Below are 18,432 nucleotides of genomic sequence, written 5' to 3' on the forward strand. Positions count from 1 at the left end.
TCTATGTATTGCTGCTAAAAACTATCCTGCACACATTTTACAAACTCCAACCCATCCAGCCCATTTACAGAATGTGTTTCCCAGTCTATGTGTGGAAAATTGAAATCTCCCACAATCACTACCTTGTGCTTACTACTAATATCTGCAATCTCCTTACATATTTGCTCTTCCAATTCTCGCTCCCCATTTGGCGGTCTATAAGTGTTGTTACCCCTTTCCCATTTCTCAGTTCCACCCAAATAGCCTCCCTAGACGAGCCCTCTAATCTATCCTGCCAAAGCACTGCTGTAATATCTTCCCTGATAAGCAATGCAACACCTCCACCTCTTGCCCCTCCAATTCTATCACACCTGAAGCAACGAAATCCTGGAATATTTAGTTTCCAATCACAGCCCTCCTGCAACCATGTTTCACTGATCGCTACAACATCATACTTCCAGGTGTCAATCCAGGCTCTAACTTCATCCACCTTTCTTACAATGCTCCTAGCATTAAAATATACACATTTAAGAAAACAAACCCTCTCTTATTCTCTGTTTATTGTCTTTTTCTTCTCTCTCCCCTACATTTTGGGTCAGAGTGCTACCATTCTCTGCCTCCTGCCTCACACACTGACTGCTAGCTTTCCCAATTTGAGTCCCTCCCCCCAACCATACTAGTTTAAAGTCTCCCCAGTAGCCTTTGCAAATCTCCCCGCCAGAATATTGGTCCCCCTCGAGTTCATGTGCAACCCGTCCTTTCTGTACAGGTCGCACCTTCCCCAAAAGAGGTCCCAACGATCCAGAAACTTGAATCCATACCCACTGCACCAGTCCCTCATCCACGCATTTATTCTCCACCTCGCTCCATTCCTACTCTCACTGTCGCGTGGCACAGGCAGTATTCCTGAGATTGTTTCCTTTGCAGTCCTTCTCCTTAACTCTCTACCTAACTCCCTAAATTCTTCTTTCAGGACCTCTTCTCTTTTTTTACCTATGTCGTTGGTACCTATATGTACCACAACCTCAGGCTCCTCTCCCTCCCATTTCAGGATTTCTTGGACACGTTCAGACACATCCCTGATCCTGGCACCAGGGAGGCAAACTACCATCCGGGTCTCCTGTCTGCGTCCACAGAATCGCCTATCCGACCCCCTGACTAAAAGAAGAGGAGGGCAATTGTAATAGGGGACTCTATAGTCCCCTATTACAATTGCCCTCCTCTTCTTTTCCTTACCCTTCTGAGCAACAGGACTGGTCTTTGTGCCAGAGGCCCGGCCGCTGTCGCTGCCCCCAGGTAGGCTGTCTCCCCCACCCTTACTCAAACATGAGTACTTATTTTCAAGGTGTACAGGCACCGGGGCACTCACCAGTCCCTGCCTCTGCCCGTTGCCCTTCCTAACTGTGACCCAGTTTTCTGTCTCCCGTGGTCTTGGAGTGACCACCTCCCTGTAACTCCTTTCTATGACCTCCTCGCTCTCCCTGAGCAGACAGAGGTCATCGAGTTGCTGTTCCAGGTTCCTAACACGGTCCCTTAGGGGCCCCATCTCGACGCACCTGGCGCAGATGTGGACGTCTGGAGGGCACTCAGACTCCATGACCTCCCACATCTGACATCCAGAACAGTAAACTGCCCTGGCCCTCATTCTCCCCCTTATCCGAATACAATAAAGCCTTACCCGGGATACAAGCCAATCAGCTGCTTCCACTAGTCCGTTCGACCAATCAGAGGCTTCCACCAGCCCCATTAATTTGAAGTGTGATCTGCGAATGGAACGTTGCCGATTTTGGTTCCTCCCTCTGTAACGGCTGCTGGGCCTCTGTTGAAACAAGCCCCGCGATGGGTTTTTTAACTCACCGCACGGAGGTCGCTCCTCCCTCACCATCGGCTCCTGGGCCTCTGTTGAAACAAGCCCCGCAATGGGGTTTTTAACTCACCGCATGGAAGTCGCTCCTCCCTCACCAACGGTTCCTGGGCCTCTGTTGAAACAAGCCCCGCGATGGGTTTTTTAACTCACCGCACGGAGGTCGCTCCTCCCTCACCAACGGCTCCTGGGCCTCTGCTGAAACAAGCCCCGCGCTGGGTTTTTTAACTCACCGCACGGAGGTCGCTCCTCCCTCACCAACGGTTCCTGGGCCTCTGTTGAAACAAGCCCCACGCTGGGTTTTTTAACTCACCGCACGGATGTCGCTCCTCCCTCACCAACGGCTCCTGGGCCTCTGCTGAAACAAGCCCCGCGATGGGTTTTTTAACTCACCGCACGAAGGTCGCTCCTCCCTCACCAACGGCTCCTGGGCCTCTGCTGAAACAAGCCCCGCTGTGGGTTTTTTAACTCACCGCACGGAGGTCGCTCCTCCCTCACCAACGGCTCCTGGGCCTCTGCTGAAACAAGCCCCGCGATGGGTTTTTTAACTCACCGCACAGAGGTCGCTCCTCCCTCACCAACGGCTCCCTTCATGAATAAACTATTTTTAATATTAAAAATGTCATCCCAGGTATATTAAACTTTTTTTCATGTGTTCAACCACAAGCCACAGAGAAGAAGGTTAAAAATAAAAACAGAAAATGCAAAAAAAGTTAGTGGGTCAGGCATCATTTATAGAAACGGGTAACATTTCAGGTCCAGGATCCTTCCTCCGAACAGACAAAAGAAATATGAAGGTAGATTCCAGAAGAGCTCAGTCAAAGAGGTAGGCTTTAAAAATAGCAGAGAATAGAATCTCCAGAAATTATTATTTTGGCAAATGTGAAGCAATTCACTGGTGTTCAAATGACTGGAACTGGAGGAGAACAGATTTTCCAAATTTTATGAGCTTGTGGAAATTATGGTGCTGACATTTGGCATGGCTATATTAATGCATTTAAGAGAAGAATGAGATAGTTGGCTGACTGGCACATTTTGTAAATCAGTAAATCTGGGAATGAACAGGGCCTGCGGTCTATTTTGAACGACCCAAGTTAATATAGAATGAGGCAGAATGTCCAGAGGTCCAATTAAATAGTCAAGTCTAATTCCACTTGTAAATGTATGTAGATGCTCTGATAAGATGCAGTATTTTGATGTTTCCCAAAAGTGTTCATGTTCTGCACCAATTGTCGGGCAATGGATGAGAATTGTTGAAATATGTGATGATGTATACTCTCTTAAACAATATTAATACAAATAAGTAACCTTTGATGAATACTAACTTAAAATCTTGTTGCTTTGTGATCACTCAGGACTCAATTTTGTAATTGAATACCAACGTGAAGAAGGAAGAGAGCCAATTTATGAATGTATGTTATGTGAATTTACAGGACACCTGCACATATTTGTTTTACACCTTTCTAGTTTCAAGCACAGAATGAATTATATGGTAAGAACATGGAATGAAGTTTGGTTTGCATGCATGCAGCTATATTACTAAGATGGGGTGAAAGAGACAAGAAGAATGGAGAGATGAGACAAACTAAAGGAGGAAGACACAAAGAGCTAGTCAGCAGGTCAGGCAGCATCTCTGAAAGACATGGATAGGTTACGTTTCAGGTCGGGAACCTTATTTAGACACAACATTTCATCCATCCTTCTCTCCGGAGATGTTGCTGACCTACTGAGTTACGCCAGCACTTTCTCTTTTTTGAAAACATCTGCAGTTCCTTGTGTCTAACCTAAATTATGTATACTGGTAATAGACACAAAAAGCTGGAGTAACCTAGCGAGACAGGCAGCATCTCTGGAGAGAAGGAATGAGTGACGTTTCAGGTCGAGACCCTTCTTCAGACTGGTTTGGGATAAGGGAAACAAGAGATATAGATGGTGATGTGGAGAGATAAAGAACAATGAATGAAAGATATGCAAAAAAGTAACGATGATAAAGGAAACAGGCTATTGTAAGCTGTTTGTAGGGTGAAAATAAGAGCTAGTGCGACTTGGATGGGGGAGGGATAGAGAGAGGGAATGCCAGGGTTACCTGAAGTGAGAGAAATCAATATTCATACCACTGGCCGTAGCGGTGCCTCACTTAACATGCAGAGTATGTTTCCAGACAAAGTGTATTAATGAAATTGATAACACTATTGTACCAGAATCTTGGTGTGAATTGTGCACAGCTCAGTGTGAAATGGCTCGAGTTAGATAGAGCTCTTAAAGATAGCGGAGTCAGGATATGGGAGAAGGCAGGAACGGGTTACTGAATGTGGATGATCAGCCATGATCACAGTGAATGGCGGTGCTGGCTCGAAGGGCCGAATGGCCTATTCGTGCACCTATTGTCTATTGGCTGCTCGGACGACTGGACCTGAGTGGCTGATGGGGGCAGCACCGATCCTTGTGTTGACAGACGGCCCGATTCTTCTGTCAACACAAGGACATTATTAGCCCAGTCTGAAGAAGAGACCCAAAACGTCTCCTACTGTTTTTTTCCAGAGATGCTGCCCGTTCCACTGTGTTAATCCAGCATTTTGTGTCTATCTTCGGTGTAAACCAGCATCTGCAGTTCCTTCCTACATTTCATTATCACCTGTTGGATATCATGGACGCTGCTGCATTTGCACTGATCTGCCCAAATCATGAGCTCTCTGTGATAACAAATGTAAGGGCCAGCATCAACCGTTGGACATGTTACCACGGGGAAATATGTTAACACATGAAATAGGTAGAAGCAAGGAACTGCAGGTGCTGGTTTACACAAAAGGCCACAAAGTGCTGGAGTAACTCAGTTGGTCAGGCAGCATCTCTGGAGAACATAGAATGGTGATATTGTGGGTCAATCCGAAGAGGGATCCTGACCTGAAACACCACCTTTATTTGTCCTCCAGAGATGCTCGTTGATCAGTTGTGTTACTTCAGCACCTTATGTCCTTTTACATGAAACGGTTATTCTGGTCACCAGCAATTTCCTGCACTCACGCACTCGGAGCCTCACATTTTAGCAGGCCACTGACCCAGCCTCATGGTCACTCTCAGACCAAGCTGTGCAGCGATTTATTGATGGATAAAGATGAGGATTAGTACCGTTGGTTTTTGGCTTAGCAGTAGACAGTGGGACCACACCAGATTCCTGGTACGACAATGTGCTTCCTGAGCAGATGTGTTTTTTAAACGACAGGGCTGCATTTTGACCGAAGGACCAAGATCCCCAAAACAAATTAACAGTCAACGAGGCAGTGGGTATTAATGGCAAAGGAATGTAAAGAAATGTTTAAAAATAAAGTAAACATTATTCTATTTTGGAAAGTGAGATAAGAAACCAGTCCTTCCTGGTATTGCAGAGATTTGTGTACACATTCTCCATTCTCATCCACCACATTGGTGTATAATTGATGATACAATTAATGATAAATAGCTCTAAAGTAGGTCAAGGAAAAGTTGATAATGCAGAGCCAGTGTGTTGTAGTGGAAGGGAAATCTGACAAATGTATTGGAATTCTTTAATGATGGGATGTGGGACTAGTGTAAATGGGGCAGTTATTTGGAAAATAGAAGATCACATTGAATGTAATATGTCCAACAGGGTGAAAATATCTTGGTGATTAATGGTGGATCTGTGGCTCTTTATAATATATTAATCTCGGGTGAAGAGATTGATTGTAATGAATCCCAAATTTACTGACAATGTCAAATTAGGTGTGAAAAATGATGTAAGGAGACCTAGGGTCTGCAAGGAAACATAGACAAGTTAGGTAAGCACATATGTGACAGAAGGAGTATGATATGAGGTGAGGGCAGATTAACCACCTGACAAGCTGGAGGGGTTGGTAGTAAACATATTTTTAGATTTTGGTGACAAAGAAAGGCCAGTTAAGAATTGTGTTACTTAGAACGAACCTGCAAGCGGCAATGTTCCTGGGTCCTCCTAGCATTGTTTTTGGTGGTAAGTTTTCTGAATTTTGTTGATCTGGTGGAGAAAGCTAGGTGAATAATTGCATTGAATTTTATAAGAATTGGCCATGGTGGATTCCACACTACAGCCAGAGTACCCCAGTGGTGGAGGGAATTAATGTCCAGGTTAGTGGGTGTGATCAAAATCAAGCAGGCTGCTGTGTCCTGGATGGCGTTACCTTCAACATTTGTAAGAGCTGCACTCATCCAGGCAAATATTTAATATTTCATTATACCTCTAACCTGTGGCCTGTAGATGGTGGATAGTCTTGAGGATGCTAGGTGATGAACTGTTCACACCCGGATGCCTGGCCCCTAACCTGTTCTTGCAGGCAGTTTTTTATGTGCAGCAAGATAAGCTTCTACCATAGATATTTCAGTTGAGTCGATACTGATTCCCATGATGTTGATTAACAATGAGGAACTGATCGAAGGTACTGCCTCTGACTATCAATGGTCATTGGACAGGTTGTCATAAGTTATAAATGGTTGATATCTTGCATTTTTTATTTTATGCCAAACTTGATAGTTGACTGAAAAATTCAGCTCCCCATGAAATCCATGGTTTTACTGGATTATCAGAATTTTCTGAAGGGGACGGCACAGTGGCGCAGTGTCTTACAGCTCCAGAGACTCTGGCTCGATACTGACCTTGGGTGCTGTCTGTATGGGATTTCTACGTTCTCTGAATGTGTTGGTTTTCCCTGGGTTCTCCGGTTTCGTCCAACACTCTAAAACGTACAGATTTGTAGGTTAATTGGTTTTAGTAAAATTGTAAGTTGTCACTAGTGTGTAGGATAGAGCTAGTGTACGGGGTGATCGCTGGTCGGCGCGGACTCAGTGGTCCAAAGGGCCTAATTCCGTGCTGTAATCTCTTAATCTGAATCTAGTGCTGCTCTTTTTCAACCAATGAGCCAAATTGCTGTTACAGTTGTTGGTGTTTATCCATTCGCATTGAATTGGGCCTGGAGTTCTTCAGTTACAGCTCTGCTGTAAGTCCAGGACTCATTGAATGAAAGATGCAGCCACATTCGTTACCGCTCTGCTGCTTTAGCCTGGTCTTGGTTGGATTCTCCACATTCAGCCTGGAGACTCCATTCATTTGAAATTCTTGGCCTCTTGAAATGTGAGATGGTTTGTTTTTAGTATTTTACTTTGTGTTAATATTTTAATGATTTTTAGGGAATTTTATCATTATAAATATTTATAGAACTTTCTTTTCTATTTTAACTTTATCTTATTCATTATTTATATGAAGTATAATAGTTTTTAAATGCCTCCAATTGTCAGAGATTTGGAAATATACATTCCTTGATATTTTGGACACTGCCCTACTTCTGCCCTCAAATTTCTGCCTTCTGTCAATGTTGGGTATATTCCAAGAACTGGGCCTTGAAATTTCAACATCTTACACCTTTTTGTGGCGATGTTGTGTTTTGGTCCATTATTTCTTTCATCTGTGTATGCTACAATTATATTTTGTTTTAATAAAGCCCATAATAACAAGTTTTTGCTCTGATTATAAAATTATGTTTACCATCTTGATGGAACATGGAGATTAAGAGTTAATAAGTACCATTATTGTAATAATCATCTTTACTGTCATTTTTATCTAAGACAAAAGAATATCCAGAAATTATGAAGTTGGATGCAAGTAAACTAAAGCACGAGGAATTGTGTGATATTATTAAAGAAAGAGCTGCGATTATTCAGAAATTGGAAGGAAAGAAGAGCATACAGGTAAATTATATTACAATAGTTCATTGACAATGATTATTAACTTCATTTTACGGGTATTATTTAGTTAAGTATAGTTGAACAACTGAATTATATTTTAATTATTAAATAATATTTACACATAAGATGTAGGCAAACAAATTTAACAGTTTAACTACCTTTCCAATCCTATACCAACTTTTCTGTTCAGGACCTCCTCCATTTCCAGAGTGAGGCCACATGCAAACTGCAGGAACAGCACTTTGTATTTCACTTGGGTTGAACATTAAATTCTCACATTTTAGGTAATAAATCATCTCCCTTCCCCCCCCTTCCCTGTGCCCCACCCACGTGCACAACATTTCTCTGATCATACCGACCCCGTTCTCGCTCTCGCTCTCGCTCCCTCCCTCATCCACCTACATCCCTTTGTCTAGCTTTACATTTCATTCCTCCTCACCTTATCTTAGTTTAACGATACAGCGCGGAAATAGGCCCCTCGACCCACCGTGTCCATGCCGATCAGCAATCCTTCACAATAGGGACAATTTGCAACTTTTACCAAAGCCAATTGACCTACAAACCTGTACGTCTTGGGAGTGTGGGAGGAAACCGGAGCACTCGGAGAAAGCACATGCGGTCACGAGGAGAACATAAAACTCCCTACAGACTGCACCTGTAGTCAGGATCGAACCCGGGTCTCTGCCCCTGTAAGTCCAACCTTTTAGAAATCCTGCACTAGCACTCTCAAGTCTCTTTACACCTCAGATTTCAGAATCCTCTCTCCATTTAAAAATAGACCATGTCTTTATTCCTACGAGCACAGTGCACGACCGTACACTTTGCTGTGCTGCATTCCATTTCCTACTTCCCTACCCAACCTGTCAAAATCTTTCTGCAGCCTTCCTGCTTCAACAACATTACCTGCCCCATCACCTATCTTTGCATCATCCGCAAACTTAGCCACAAAGCTTTCAATTCCCTCATCTAGATCGTGAATATAACGTGAAAAGTAATGAACCCAACACTGATTCCTAGGGAATACCACTTGCCAATGGCAGCCAACCAGAAAGAGCCCCCTTTATTCCCACTCTTTGCGTCTGTCACTCAGCCGATATTCTACCCATGCTTGTACTTTGCCTCTCATACTATGTGCCATCTTGTATAGCAGTCACACATGTGGTACCTTATCAAAGGTTTTCTGAAAATCCAAGTTTGTAAATCCAATCCAATCTGACTGCCAAATTAATTTCCTGGCATCTTTTGGCCATTCTAATCGCCTGCTGAGTTCTGTCCGTTTTCTTTATATTCCTCAAAGGCCCTGTCTGATTGCATCCTCTTAAACCTTGCATGTGCTTTATTTTTCTTTTTGACCAAATTTACAACCTCTGGTCATCTGAGGTTCCCTTCCTTTGCCATCCTTATCCCTCCCCCTTACTGGAACATGCCAGTTCTGAACTTCGATCAACTGGCCTTTAAACAAGCCCCTACATGTCAGATGAGGAGTTACCCAATAACAACTGCACCCTCCCGAGTTCCTGGCTAATAGCATTGCAGTTTGTATTACTCTAATTTAGTACCTTCCCACAAGGTCCAGCCTTCTCCCTATACAAATCAATCTAAATAATTATGGAGTTGTAATCACCATCCTCAAAATGCTCTTCCACTGAAACACTGAGAAACTCCCTTGGTTACGCCTCACAAATTCTGCCCTATCTCAGCCTTTGACACTGATCAAGTCCCAGTCAATATTGGTGAAAGTGAAGTTGAAGTTGCCGGCTAGGAAACTATTAAGACCTGTTGCCTTGGAATCTTTCAATAATCTGTCTACTTATCTGTTCCTCTATATCCCGCTAGCTTTTTGGGGGGGGGGGGGTGATAGAACCCAATGGAAATTCGTAGACCTTTGCCACAAATATTGTCTAACCTGTTGAGTATTTCCACCATTTTCTGTTGTTGCATTATAGTTTCATGTTGCTTGCTCCCAGGAATGATTTGACATTTTAAAACAATTAAGATAATTCTAATATTTTTGCAGTTGTAACCCATCAGCTGTTTTTCTCCAACATATTAACTGCGATAGGCATACAGTAAAAAACAGAAAAATGCAATGGGTCAACTATTTTGTTCAGTTGAATTGATTTCTGGATATTTGGTAAATACTAGGTTGTCAGAGGACACAATCCGCCCTGCACTATTAGTATGGTTGAAAGAGTTCCATTTCAAAGCAACAGTAAGTAAGCATCATCATATTGTTTTCAATATCTACCAAAATCTTATTGATAAGAAGAAATAAGTTGCGATGTTAGGATAGCAAAAATTTGAACAGAAACATTTAGTGAAATCTAGATGATTTAACAGCAATTTACATTTTAGTTAATTCTTTATATTCTTAATTGTATGTTTTCAGCACAATTTATGTATTCATTTAATGTCAAATGTAATATCAGTGACTATGAAGCCAATCGACACAGGAAATCTCTTTAACACTTGATTCCCATTGTTCGCGATCAATTTACTGTTTTTGTTGCATCGGAAAATTGCTTTGACAATTTATTTATTTTAGAAAACAAGAAGAATAGGCTGTCTAGTGCTCTGTGTCTGCTCTGCCTGACAATACAATTATGGTTGATTGTCTATGTAAATGGCATATTCTAAGCTTCCAAAGTCCTTTTTTTTCGTATAGAAATTGTCTTGTTCCTTCTTAAATATATTCAGAAATCTTCACTGACTTCTATGGTAGAGAATTCTACAGGTTCACTATCGTATGAGAGAAAACATTTCCCATCATCTCTGTTGTAAATGTCTTGCCATGTATCCTGAAATTGTCACCCTTGGTTTTCGACTTCCTGTCAGAATTGTATACGTTTTTATGAGATCTCTCTAATCTAAACTCTAATGAAACCAATTGACGTAATCTCTTCTCGTGACTAGAAATCAATCCGGTGAGCCTTCCTTGTGTGCAGCCCTAGCATTTCTTGGTCAAGAAATAAATCTACCATTTCCATAGCTTCTACATCAAGTACTCTGGGATGCAGATTATCAGGATATACCAGTTTTCAGTGCCATTTATTTCTCCAGCACTTTTTTGTACCAATACTATTTCATGACAATAAACTCACTTGAACTTGAACTTGAACTTGCAACTCATCTTTCTCATCAGAATCCTGGTTTCTTAACGATTTAGTAAGTTACTCCAAATGGCATTTAATTAATTTGGTTCTAGCTTGTTTTCTTTTACTTTATCTTGAGTTAGTCTTTTTGACAGCCAATCCCTTTGATATTGCCTCCAATCCACCGATTGTATAACTCATGGAGCAGTTAATTGCAGTTACCCGACAAATTTGGGTAGTTGTATAGCAGCATGCATTTTTTTAAAGCACCACTTGGAGCAATTGTTATTACTGAGAACTACTCTAAAAGGAGGATCTTGGAATAGCCTTGCAGATGAGGCAATGTGATCAGATAAAACATTGTTAAGATTTTAATATTACAGATATAACTATGCAGTGAAACTGGCCAGTTCAGCTGGTATCAAGAATATGTTACCTGACATTTTTGAATTTGTTAGTGAATCCTGAAGATTGCAACATTCCCAAATAGAAGACAAGACATTGATTTTTAAGCTGATGTTGGGCATCGACAAGCCAGGGTGAGAATGGAATTGAGAATTAAAGTGACAGATAATTGGAAGCTCAGGGTTGCCCTTGTGAACTGAGTTCTATGTTTAGTTTCTCTGTTTTAGAGGAGACCATCTCATGAGTTCTGAAAGTGAAGAAAGAGCAATTATTCACTGCACCACCTGTGTCCTGGATTTTGGGAAGGGACGAGATAAAGGGTTGAATGATTCCTGCACTCATGTGGAATTCAAATATTACTTTTGTTGACAATTTCCACTATGCTCTCACCTTTACTTGGTCCATCTCTGATTTTTTTTTTGTATCTCTGTCTCCATCCCAGGGAAATGATAGGCTCCCTCAGGATTCTACTCTAGCATTACGTATATTTCGTCCTATCCTGCCTCCTGAAAGAAACTCTTTTAATTCTCCCACTGCCTTAATTAATTTACCAACTCGAGGATTTGTACATGCAATTTTCATGGCAACCCTGGTCTCGCCTATCAGATATTCCCATTGTCCTATACATCCCTCCTCCATCTCCACAACTTATAACTAACTTGTTCTCTATTTTCCAGTTCTTATGAAGTATCTTCAATCAGAAATTGTAACTTTGTTGCTCTTTCCACAGATGCTGCCTGTCCTGCCGAGTGTTTCCAGTTTCCAGTATCTCTGAATTTATAAAATATAATTTTGATTTTTTATTATATCCATCTTTACATGTATTTTTTTTTTAAATTACATGCTATTTGTTGTGTATTTGGATGCTTGGAACAGACTTAAATAAGGCTCAGACACGGGAGTAATCTTACAAGCTTCTTTATTCCAGGACGCCACCTTGAGTCTCCCCCGCACATGCGTACTTGCACAAGACATCACAAGACTAATTACATATGCTAATTATCACATACCTAACAATATTTATGAGAAAATCTCTTCCAATAAGATGTTCTGATTTGAAGCTTTTCAAAAATTATCTTGGATATGCTGCTAAATTTATTAATTGTTGCTTAAAATTTTAGTAGGTGTCTCACTTTAGTAAGCTAAGGAAAAATTGTAAAGTGCCAAAAAGAGGGAGACTTTCAGGAGAGCCAGAATAGCATTAGAATAACCTAGACTATTAATCAATAATCATAGTAACTGAATTTTCAGTTTTATTGAAACATCATTTGACTGCTGTTTATTTTTTTGGATAAGGTTGGCAGCAGGAATGGGAGAAAAACCCTGTAAAAATGGAACAAAATTTGATGGAAGGTATAAGAAACCTAAGAGAGCAATCGGTGAGAAATGAGATAATGTTTTCAACTCCAAGAGATGGTGGACAGTATGGAGCAGATGTCAGAACTTCCGATACATATTCTGATTTGAGAAGGGATGGTAGAGACGTGCGTGAAGAAAATATGGGAGCTACTGTCAGATTTACATATAACAGAACGCAATACAGAGGAACAGTTTCAAGTGGTTCCACTGACTGGGATAGAGACAAAAAAGAACAATATGTAGAATCCACTGTAGGTTATGATAAATATTCTAACAAACGAATATGTGATGACAGAAGAGGACCACAGGAAGATCACGTACAAGAAGCATCTGGATATGATGATTGGAAAAACGTCCACCAACGGGAATCTGAAAATGAATTCAGAAGTTCAGATAGGTATTCGAATGTAAGAAAAAATGAGCAGCCTCAATATCAAGGTGATGGTAGAGGCACTAACTACAGGAAAGATGACCGAAAATATGAGGATGAATACAGTGCAAGAGAACAAACTGGGTAGGTTACTACTGTTCCAATCCCCTTTGTTAAAAATAAAAGAAAAGGGTATGAGCTTGTTTTACTACATTGCAGCTATTGCAAACTCTATGTTCTTTCATTAGCATGCACCTCCAGGCAATTTGTGAGAACTTAGCATTGATTGGGGAACTGAAATTGATCAGTATTGTACTTCATAAATTTGAAAATCGGATAGCTGTAAAATGACTATAAAAGTTACTGAGATTTTTAATTTTATTTCAAGAGCTGACTAGTTGAATCCAGGTAAAATGTTTTCCCTGGCTGAGCAGTCTCACAACAGTAATAGGTCTTTTAGGATTGAGATGAGGGAAAATGTATTCATGCAGAGTATGGTGAAGCTTTTCAAATTCTCTACTCCATTGCTCAGTTGTTGGGTTTGCTCAAAGATTGATCGATATCTGAATATTAAGGGAATCAAACCAAAGCAAGAAATGATGCTGAGGCGGATAATTAGCCATGATTTTGCTGATGGCAGGTTAGGCAAATGGTATTTTCCTGCTCCTGATAGAAACAAGGAACTGCAGATGCCGATTTATTTTTGTCCCCACAACCTTCCCCAACTTCATTGCCACTGAATTCTGGTATGATTCTGGAACTCTCAATGCATGCAACTACAAACCACTTAGCATATTTAGCATATATATTGTATATGCATAATTAGCATATACAAGTTTATTTGATGTACTACAGGTCCTGCTCTCAATCTGATTAACATCTTCAGCCGATATAAGACTCTAACGATAGGCACAGAATGCTGGAGTAAATCAGCGGGTCAGGCAGCATCTTTGGAGAAAAGGAATGTGATATTTTGGGATGATCTTGCAGATTGCAGTCAAGGAAGAGGGAAAGTAGAGGTATGAAAAGGTATAGAACAAATCATCCGGCACAGATGGCCAAGGAGCCCACAATGCTTCATTGTTGGCGGTAGAGGAGGTGATAACGAAGGGATATTAACTGAAACGGGATGACTAGGGTGGTAAAGGGATGAAGAGGGAATGCAAGATTTATTTAAAATTGGAGCAATTCAAACCACTGGGTTGTAAGTTGCCCAAGCGAAATATGAAGTGTTGTTCCTCCAATTTGCATGTGGCCTCACTCTGACATGGAGGAGGCCCACGACAGAACGGTCAGTTTGGGAATGTGTAGGGGAATTTAAATGTTTGGCAACCGGGAGATCGCCTAGGCCAAGGCAAATTGAGTGTAGGTGTTCAGCAAAACGATCGCCCAGTCGGCGCTTGGTCTCGCTGATATATATATATGAGTCCACGCTGAGAACAACGGATACGGTAGATGAGGTTGGAGGAGTTGCAAGTGAACCTCTGCCTCGCCTGAAAGGACTGTCGGGATTCTTGGATATAGTCGAGGGAGGAGACGGGTGTTGCATCTCCAGTGGTTGCGGGGGAAAGTAGAAGTGGGGATGGTTTGGGTGGGAAGGGATAAACAGGGAGTTCATGAGGAAACTATCTCTGTGGAAAGCGGTGAAGATGGAAAGATGTAGTAGTAGTAGTGGGATCCCGTTGGAGGTGGCGAAAATGCCAGAGGATATGTGATGGCTGATGGGGTAAAATATGAAGACCAGGGGGACTCTGTCCCAGTTGTGACTGGGGGGGGGGGGAGGGGAGCTGAACTACGGGATACTGAGGAGATGTGTGTGAGGGCCTCATCTATGATAGAAGTGGGGAACCCCCATTCAGGAAAGAATGAGGACACCTCGGGTGTCCTGGTATGGAACACCTCATCTTGGGAGCAAATGTAGTGGAGATGGAAAACGGGGAGTTGGAGCAGGAGGCAGGGTGGGAAGCAGTGTAGTCTAGATAGCTGTGGGAGTCAGGTGGTTTATAATAGACATCAGTTGATAGGCTATCAGCTGTGATGGAGACAACGATATCAATAAAGAAGAAGGAGGTTGGAGGTGGTCCAAGTGAATTTGAATGCAGGATGGAAATATTTGCTTCTTTTATGTGATAGATTCTGGGATTTATCAAGAATATTGTTTATACTATCAGTATTCAATGACAATTTTCAACTATTCTAATTGTAATCAAACTTTGGTCACTCTTATAATCAGCAATATATTTTCATTTTTGTTGTAAAATAATTTTCAAACATGATATTCTGTTGTATGCTCAAATTAATTAAATCTTCCAAATGTATGAATGTTGCTCAACATTTAATATTTATATTGCAGGAAAGTAGACTACTGCATGGAGCAGAAGGTAAGTCACAGTATAAATGGATCTAAGTGGTCTGAGTTTTCGGAAACTGTAATTATATAAGTTTGTTTATTGGGTTATAGCTGCATATCGCACAGAGTAGCCATTAGGACCATTGTTTCTATGCTTGCTTCGTTTAAAAAGCCACCCAAAATTTGTCCTTGTCTGCATTTTTCAACACATTCCTGGAACTCCCAATGTAACTACAAAGCACGTGAGTCACTCACTCATACACCTTGTTAATATAGAAAATGTGAAATCTCCCATTCAATACTCTTTGCATGTTTCATAAACTGTTAATGTTAATGAGCAACCCATTCTTTTGCTCATTGTTTAGTTGATCTATGATCTATCAGTTCAGTCTTGCATGGTCGATATATTGACAGCACATTGTTTTCTGCTCTGGCTTTGTTTCTCAATTGATGACGGCTCATAAATTTGATTGTTGCTGTTGTTTCCTATGACCTACCAACATTGCCACTAAGATTGGTAGTCTATTTGTAACCAGCTAGCGTCAGAAGGTCACTTTTTCTGCTATTATCTCAAATCAATGGAATTGCTCCTTGAAGCATATTGTCCTTTTCTTTAACATCATTTTTGATCACTTACATTTCATACTTGCCTTTTTTGTTTGCTCTGAATATATTTGAATTAAATGTTGTTTGAATTCCAGTCTTTGTCTGACCAAGGCCTTTTGAATTTGCACTACTTTTCTACTGTTGTTTGCCATGCTTATTTGCAGAAGCAAATCTTGTCACTTGTCTTGATCTGCTTTGCATTTTTCTGATCAGTCTTTTTCTCAACATATTTTTAATGTAATATGTCATTCTGCAATTTGTTTCTTCTTTCTTGCGCCTCATCTTTGACCACTTCTGCCAAATGTATTTAAATGCAGCCCAGGCCTTTGCTTATACATTCTGTTTAGCATAACTTGACCAGCATTTTAGAAACTTTTTTGATCAAATCAAACCAAAAGAGGTTAAGGCATTAAGTGGACACATTGAAAAAAGTAATTGTATAACATATTTAAACCGAATAATAAAGATTACTTGGTACCTGGAGAATTCTGGGGTTTTTTAACTTCATGTTAGGAACTGTCACATTTTCTCATTTTGTGAATCTACTGTCTATGTCAAGGTCTCTCAATAAATATTTCTCCTTGTTAATTTTCCTTGGTTTTGGTTTTGCAGTCCAATGCACAAGACATTAAAATCTATTTTTTCTGTTTTATAGATATATAGCCTTGTAATGCATCAACAGTAAAACATACTATTTAGATCGTGGAGATACAGCACGGAAACAGGCCTTTCGGCCCATAGAGTCCACGTCAACCAGTGATCCCCCGTACAGTAACTATCCTACACACAAGGGACAATTTTACAATGTTTCACAAGCCAGTTAACTTACAAACCTGCACGTCAATGGAGTGTGGGAGAAAACCAGAGCACCCAGAGAAAACCCACATGGTCACATGGAGAACGTACAAACTTCCTACAGCACAGTAGAATTGCAGATAGCACCCATAGTCAGGATTGAACCCGGGTCTTTGGTGCTGTAAGGCAACAACTGTACCACAGCACAACTGCGCTATTCTTGCACTTGAATGTACGCTTTTGTACTTGGAGGACATTTTTATATCTTGAGATGGTTGGAAGTAATATTGAAAAAAGATGACCTCGGAATACAAAAGTTAATATATTAATTTTTTTACTATAATTTTATGAAAATCCGTTCATAGTGCATTGAAGAACACAAAGAATTGTTGACTTAGCATTGTCAGAAGATCATGCCTCTGCGTTTGGGGTCCAAGCTCTCTCTGTTTTCAAATCTATTTTTATATGTAACTATTTTTGTTGATGTGGCGCATTGTCATTTATGTTGAATATATTATGAAGATATCTGGTGTAAACAAAATGTCATCTTTAAATTTTTTTTTTTCCTTCCAATTTGTAGAGTGATTTTGCCCAACCACAGATTTTTTCAGATGTGGTCGATCTTAAAAGAAAGAAACTATATGACTATTTGGTAAGCATAAATTAATGTTGCTATTGCCAGCAAAGTAATGAAACTGGGAACTGAGTTTAATCTGTTGGAATTCAAAGTATGCATATTATGCATTGCTAATTGATTGGAGGTAGAAAGTTGAATTATATTGTTTGGTCACTTTTAGCCAGATTAAGATGTGTTCTTCCCAGTAATCTCTGGTCCTTGACAATCAATCCCTCAAGCCACCGGCCTACAGTCCGATTATAATTGATCCATATCTCAACTCTGACTTGGTTCAGTACCCTTAATATACAAGGCTATCCCACTGTCCACAATAGAGCTACCTCATAAGATGCTTCGACCGCCCCGATCGCAGGAGCTCCGGCCGTGGGGGCTTCGATCTCTCCGATGCAGGAGCTTCTACCGCCCCGACTGCGGATGGTTCGATTGCCCCGACTGCGGGAGAATAAAGAGGAAGAGGAATTGACTTTATTGCCTTCCATCACAGTGAGGAATGTGGGGAATCTGCTGTGGTGGATGTTTATGTTAACTTTTATGTAGTTGTGTGTCTTTTTTTTAGTATGGCTGTATGGTAATACCACTGTACTTTAATTGAAACCTTTGTTTAAGACCTCTGTCAGCACTAAAAGTCTGCTGGGTTTTTTATGAGATGGTGGTTCTGCATGTTGAAATTCAAGTGCACTCTACCACCTAGTGGTAGATCGTGGATCTTTCATTGTCAGAAAAATAATTAGTCTGTTCTGTGAGAACTGGTGAGAATTTGTTGCAGGAATTATTTCTGGGCTTCCAGTTATTTTAAGGTTATTGTAGTTAGTTTTGCTGGCAATATGAAGATAGGTTGGAAAGCAAGCAAGAGGTATTGAGTAGGTTAAACATTTGAAATAAATATAAATTGTGGGGAAATGTGACCATGACTACTTACATCGAGAATAGTTAATGCTTATCATGTACAGATGTTAACAAGATAACTTTCTTTTGGCCATCGAGTCATGACTTGGTATTTGTCAGAATTCATGTATAAAATCAGTCCATGTTTGAACACAATGGTGTATAACTCTTGATAAAAAAAAGTACATCTCTTGATGCTCCTGAACACATCATCAGTGATGTAACCTGGGGTCATTGGGTGTTTTGGGTCTTTCAACGTCTGACACCCTCACCCAGGCAACCCAACCGTGGTTGATCAGACCACGACTTGTATTCAGGTGCCATTCGCTCCTCCATGGACCTCCTCTCTGATACAGA

The 18,432-nt window shown here is 40.8% G+C and overlaps 1 protein-coding gene across 1 annotated transcript in view; it reads left to right on the plus strand.

The window, feature by feature from the left end:
* LOC116987146 overlaps positions 1-18,432 on the plus strand; it is a 61,349-nt gene that overhangs the window by 20,205 nt on the left and 22,712 nt on the right. The window contains exons 5-10 of the mRNA XM_033043026.1: positions 3,199-3,335; positions 7,457-7,579; positions 9,722-9,788; positions 12,370-12,946; positions 15,156-15,183; positions 17,134-17,205. Of these exons, the coding sequence (XP_032898917.1) occupies positions 3,199-3,335; positions 7,457-7,579; positions 9,722-9,788; positions 12,370-12,946; positions 15,156-15,183; positions 17,134-17,205 (1,004 nt within the window). The remainder of the gene's footprint in view (positions 1-3,198; positions 3,336-7,456; positions 7,580-9,721; positions 9,789-12,369; positions 12,947-15,155; positions 15,184-17,133; positions 17,206-18,432) is intronic.

This window comes from Amblyraja radiata, chromosome 2, assembly GCF_010909765.2.
Source record: "Amblyraja radiata isolate CabotCenter1 chromosome 2, sAmbRad1.1.pri, whole genome shotgun sequence".
In the NCBI taxonomy this organism is placed as follows: Eukaryota; Metazoa; Chordata; class Chondrichthyes; order Rajiformes; family Rajidae; genus Amblyraja; species Amblyraja radiata.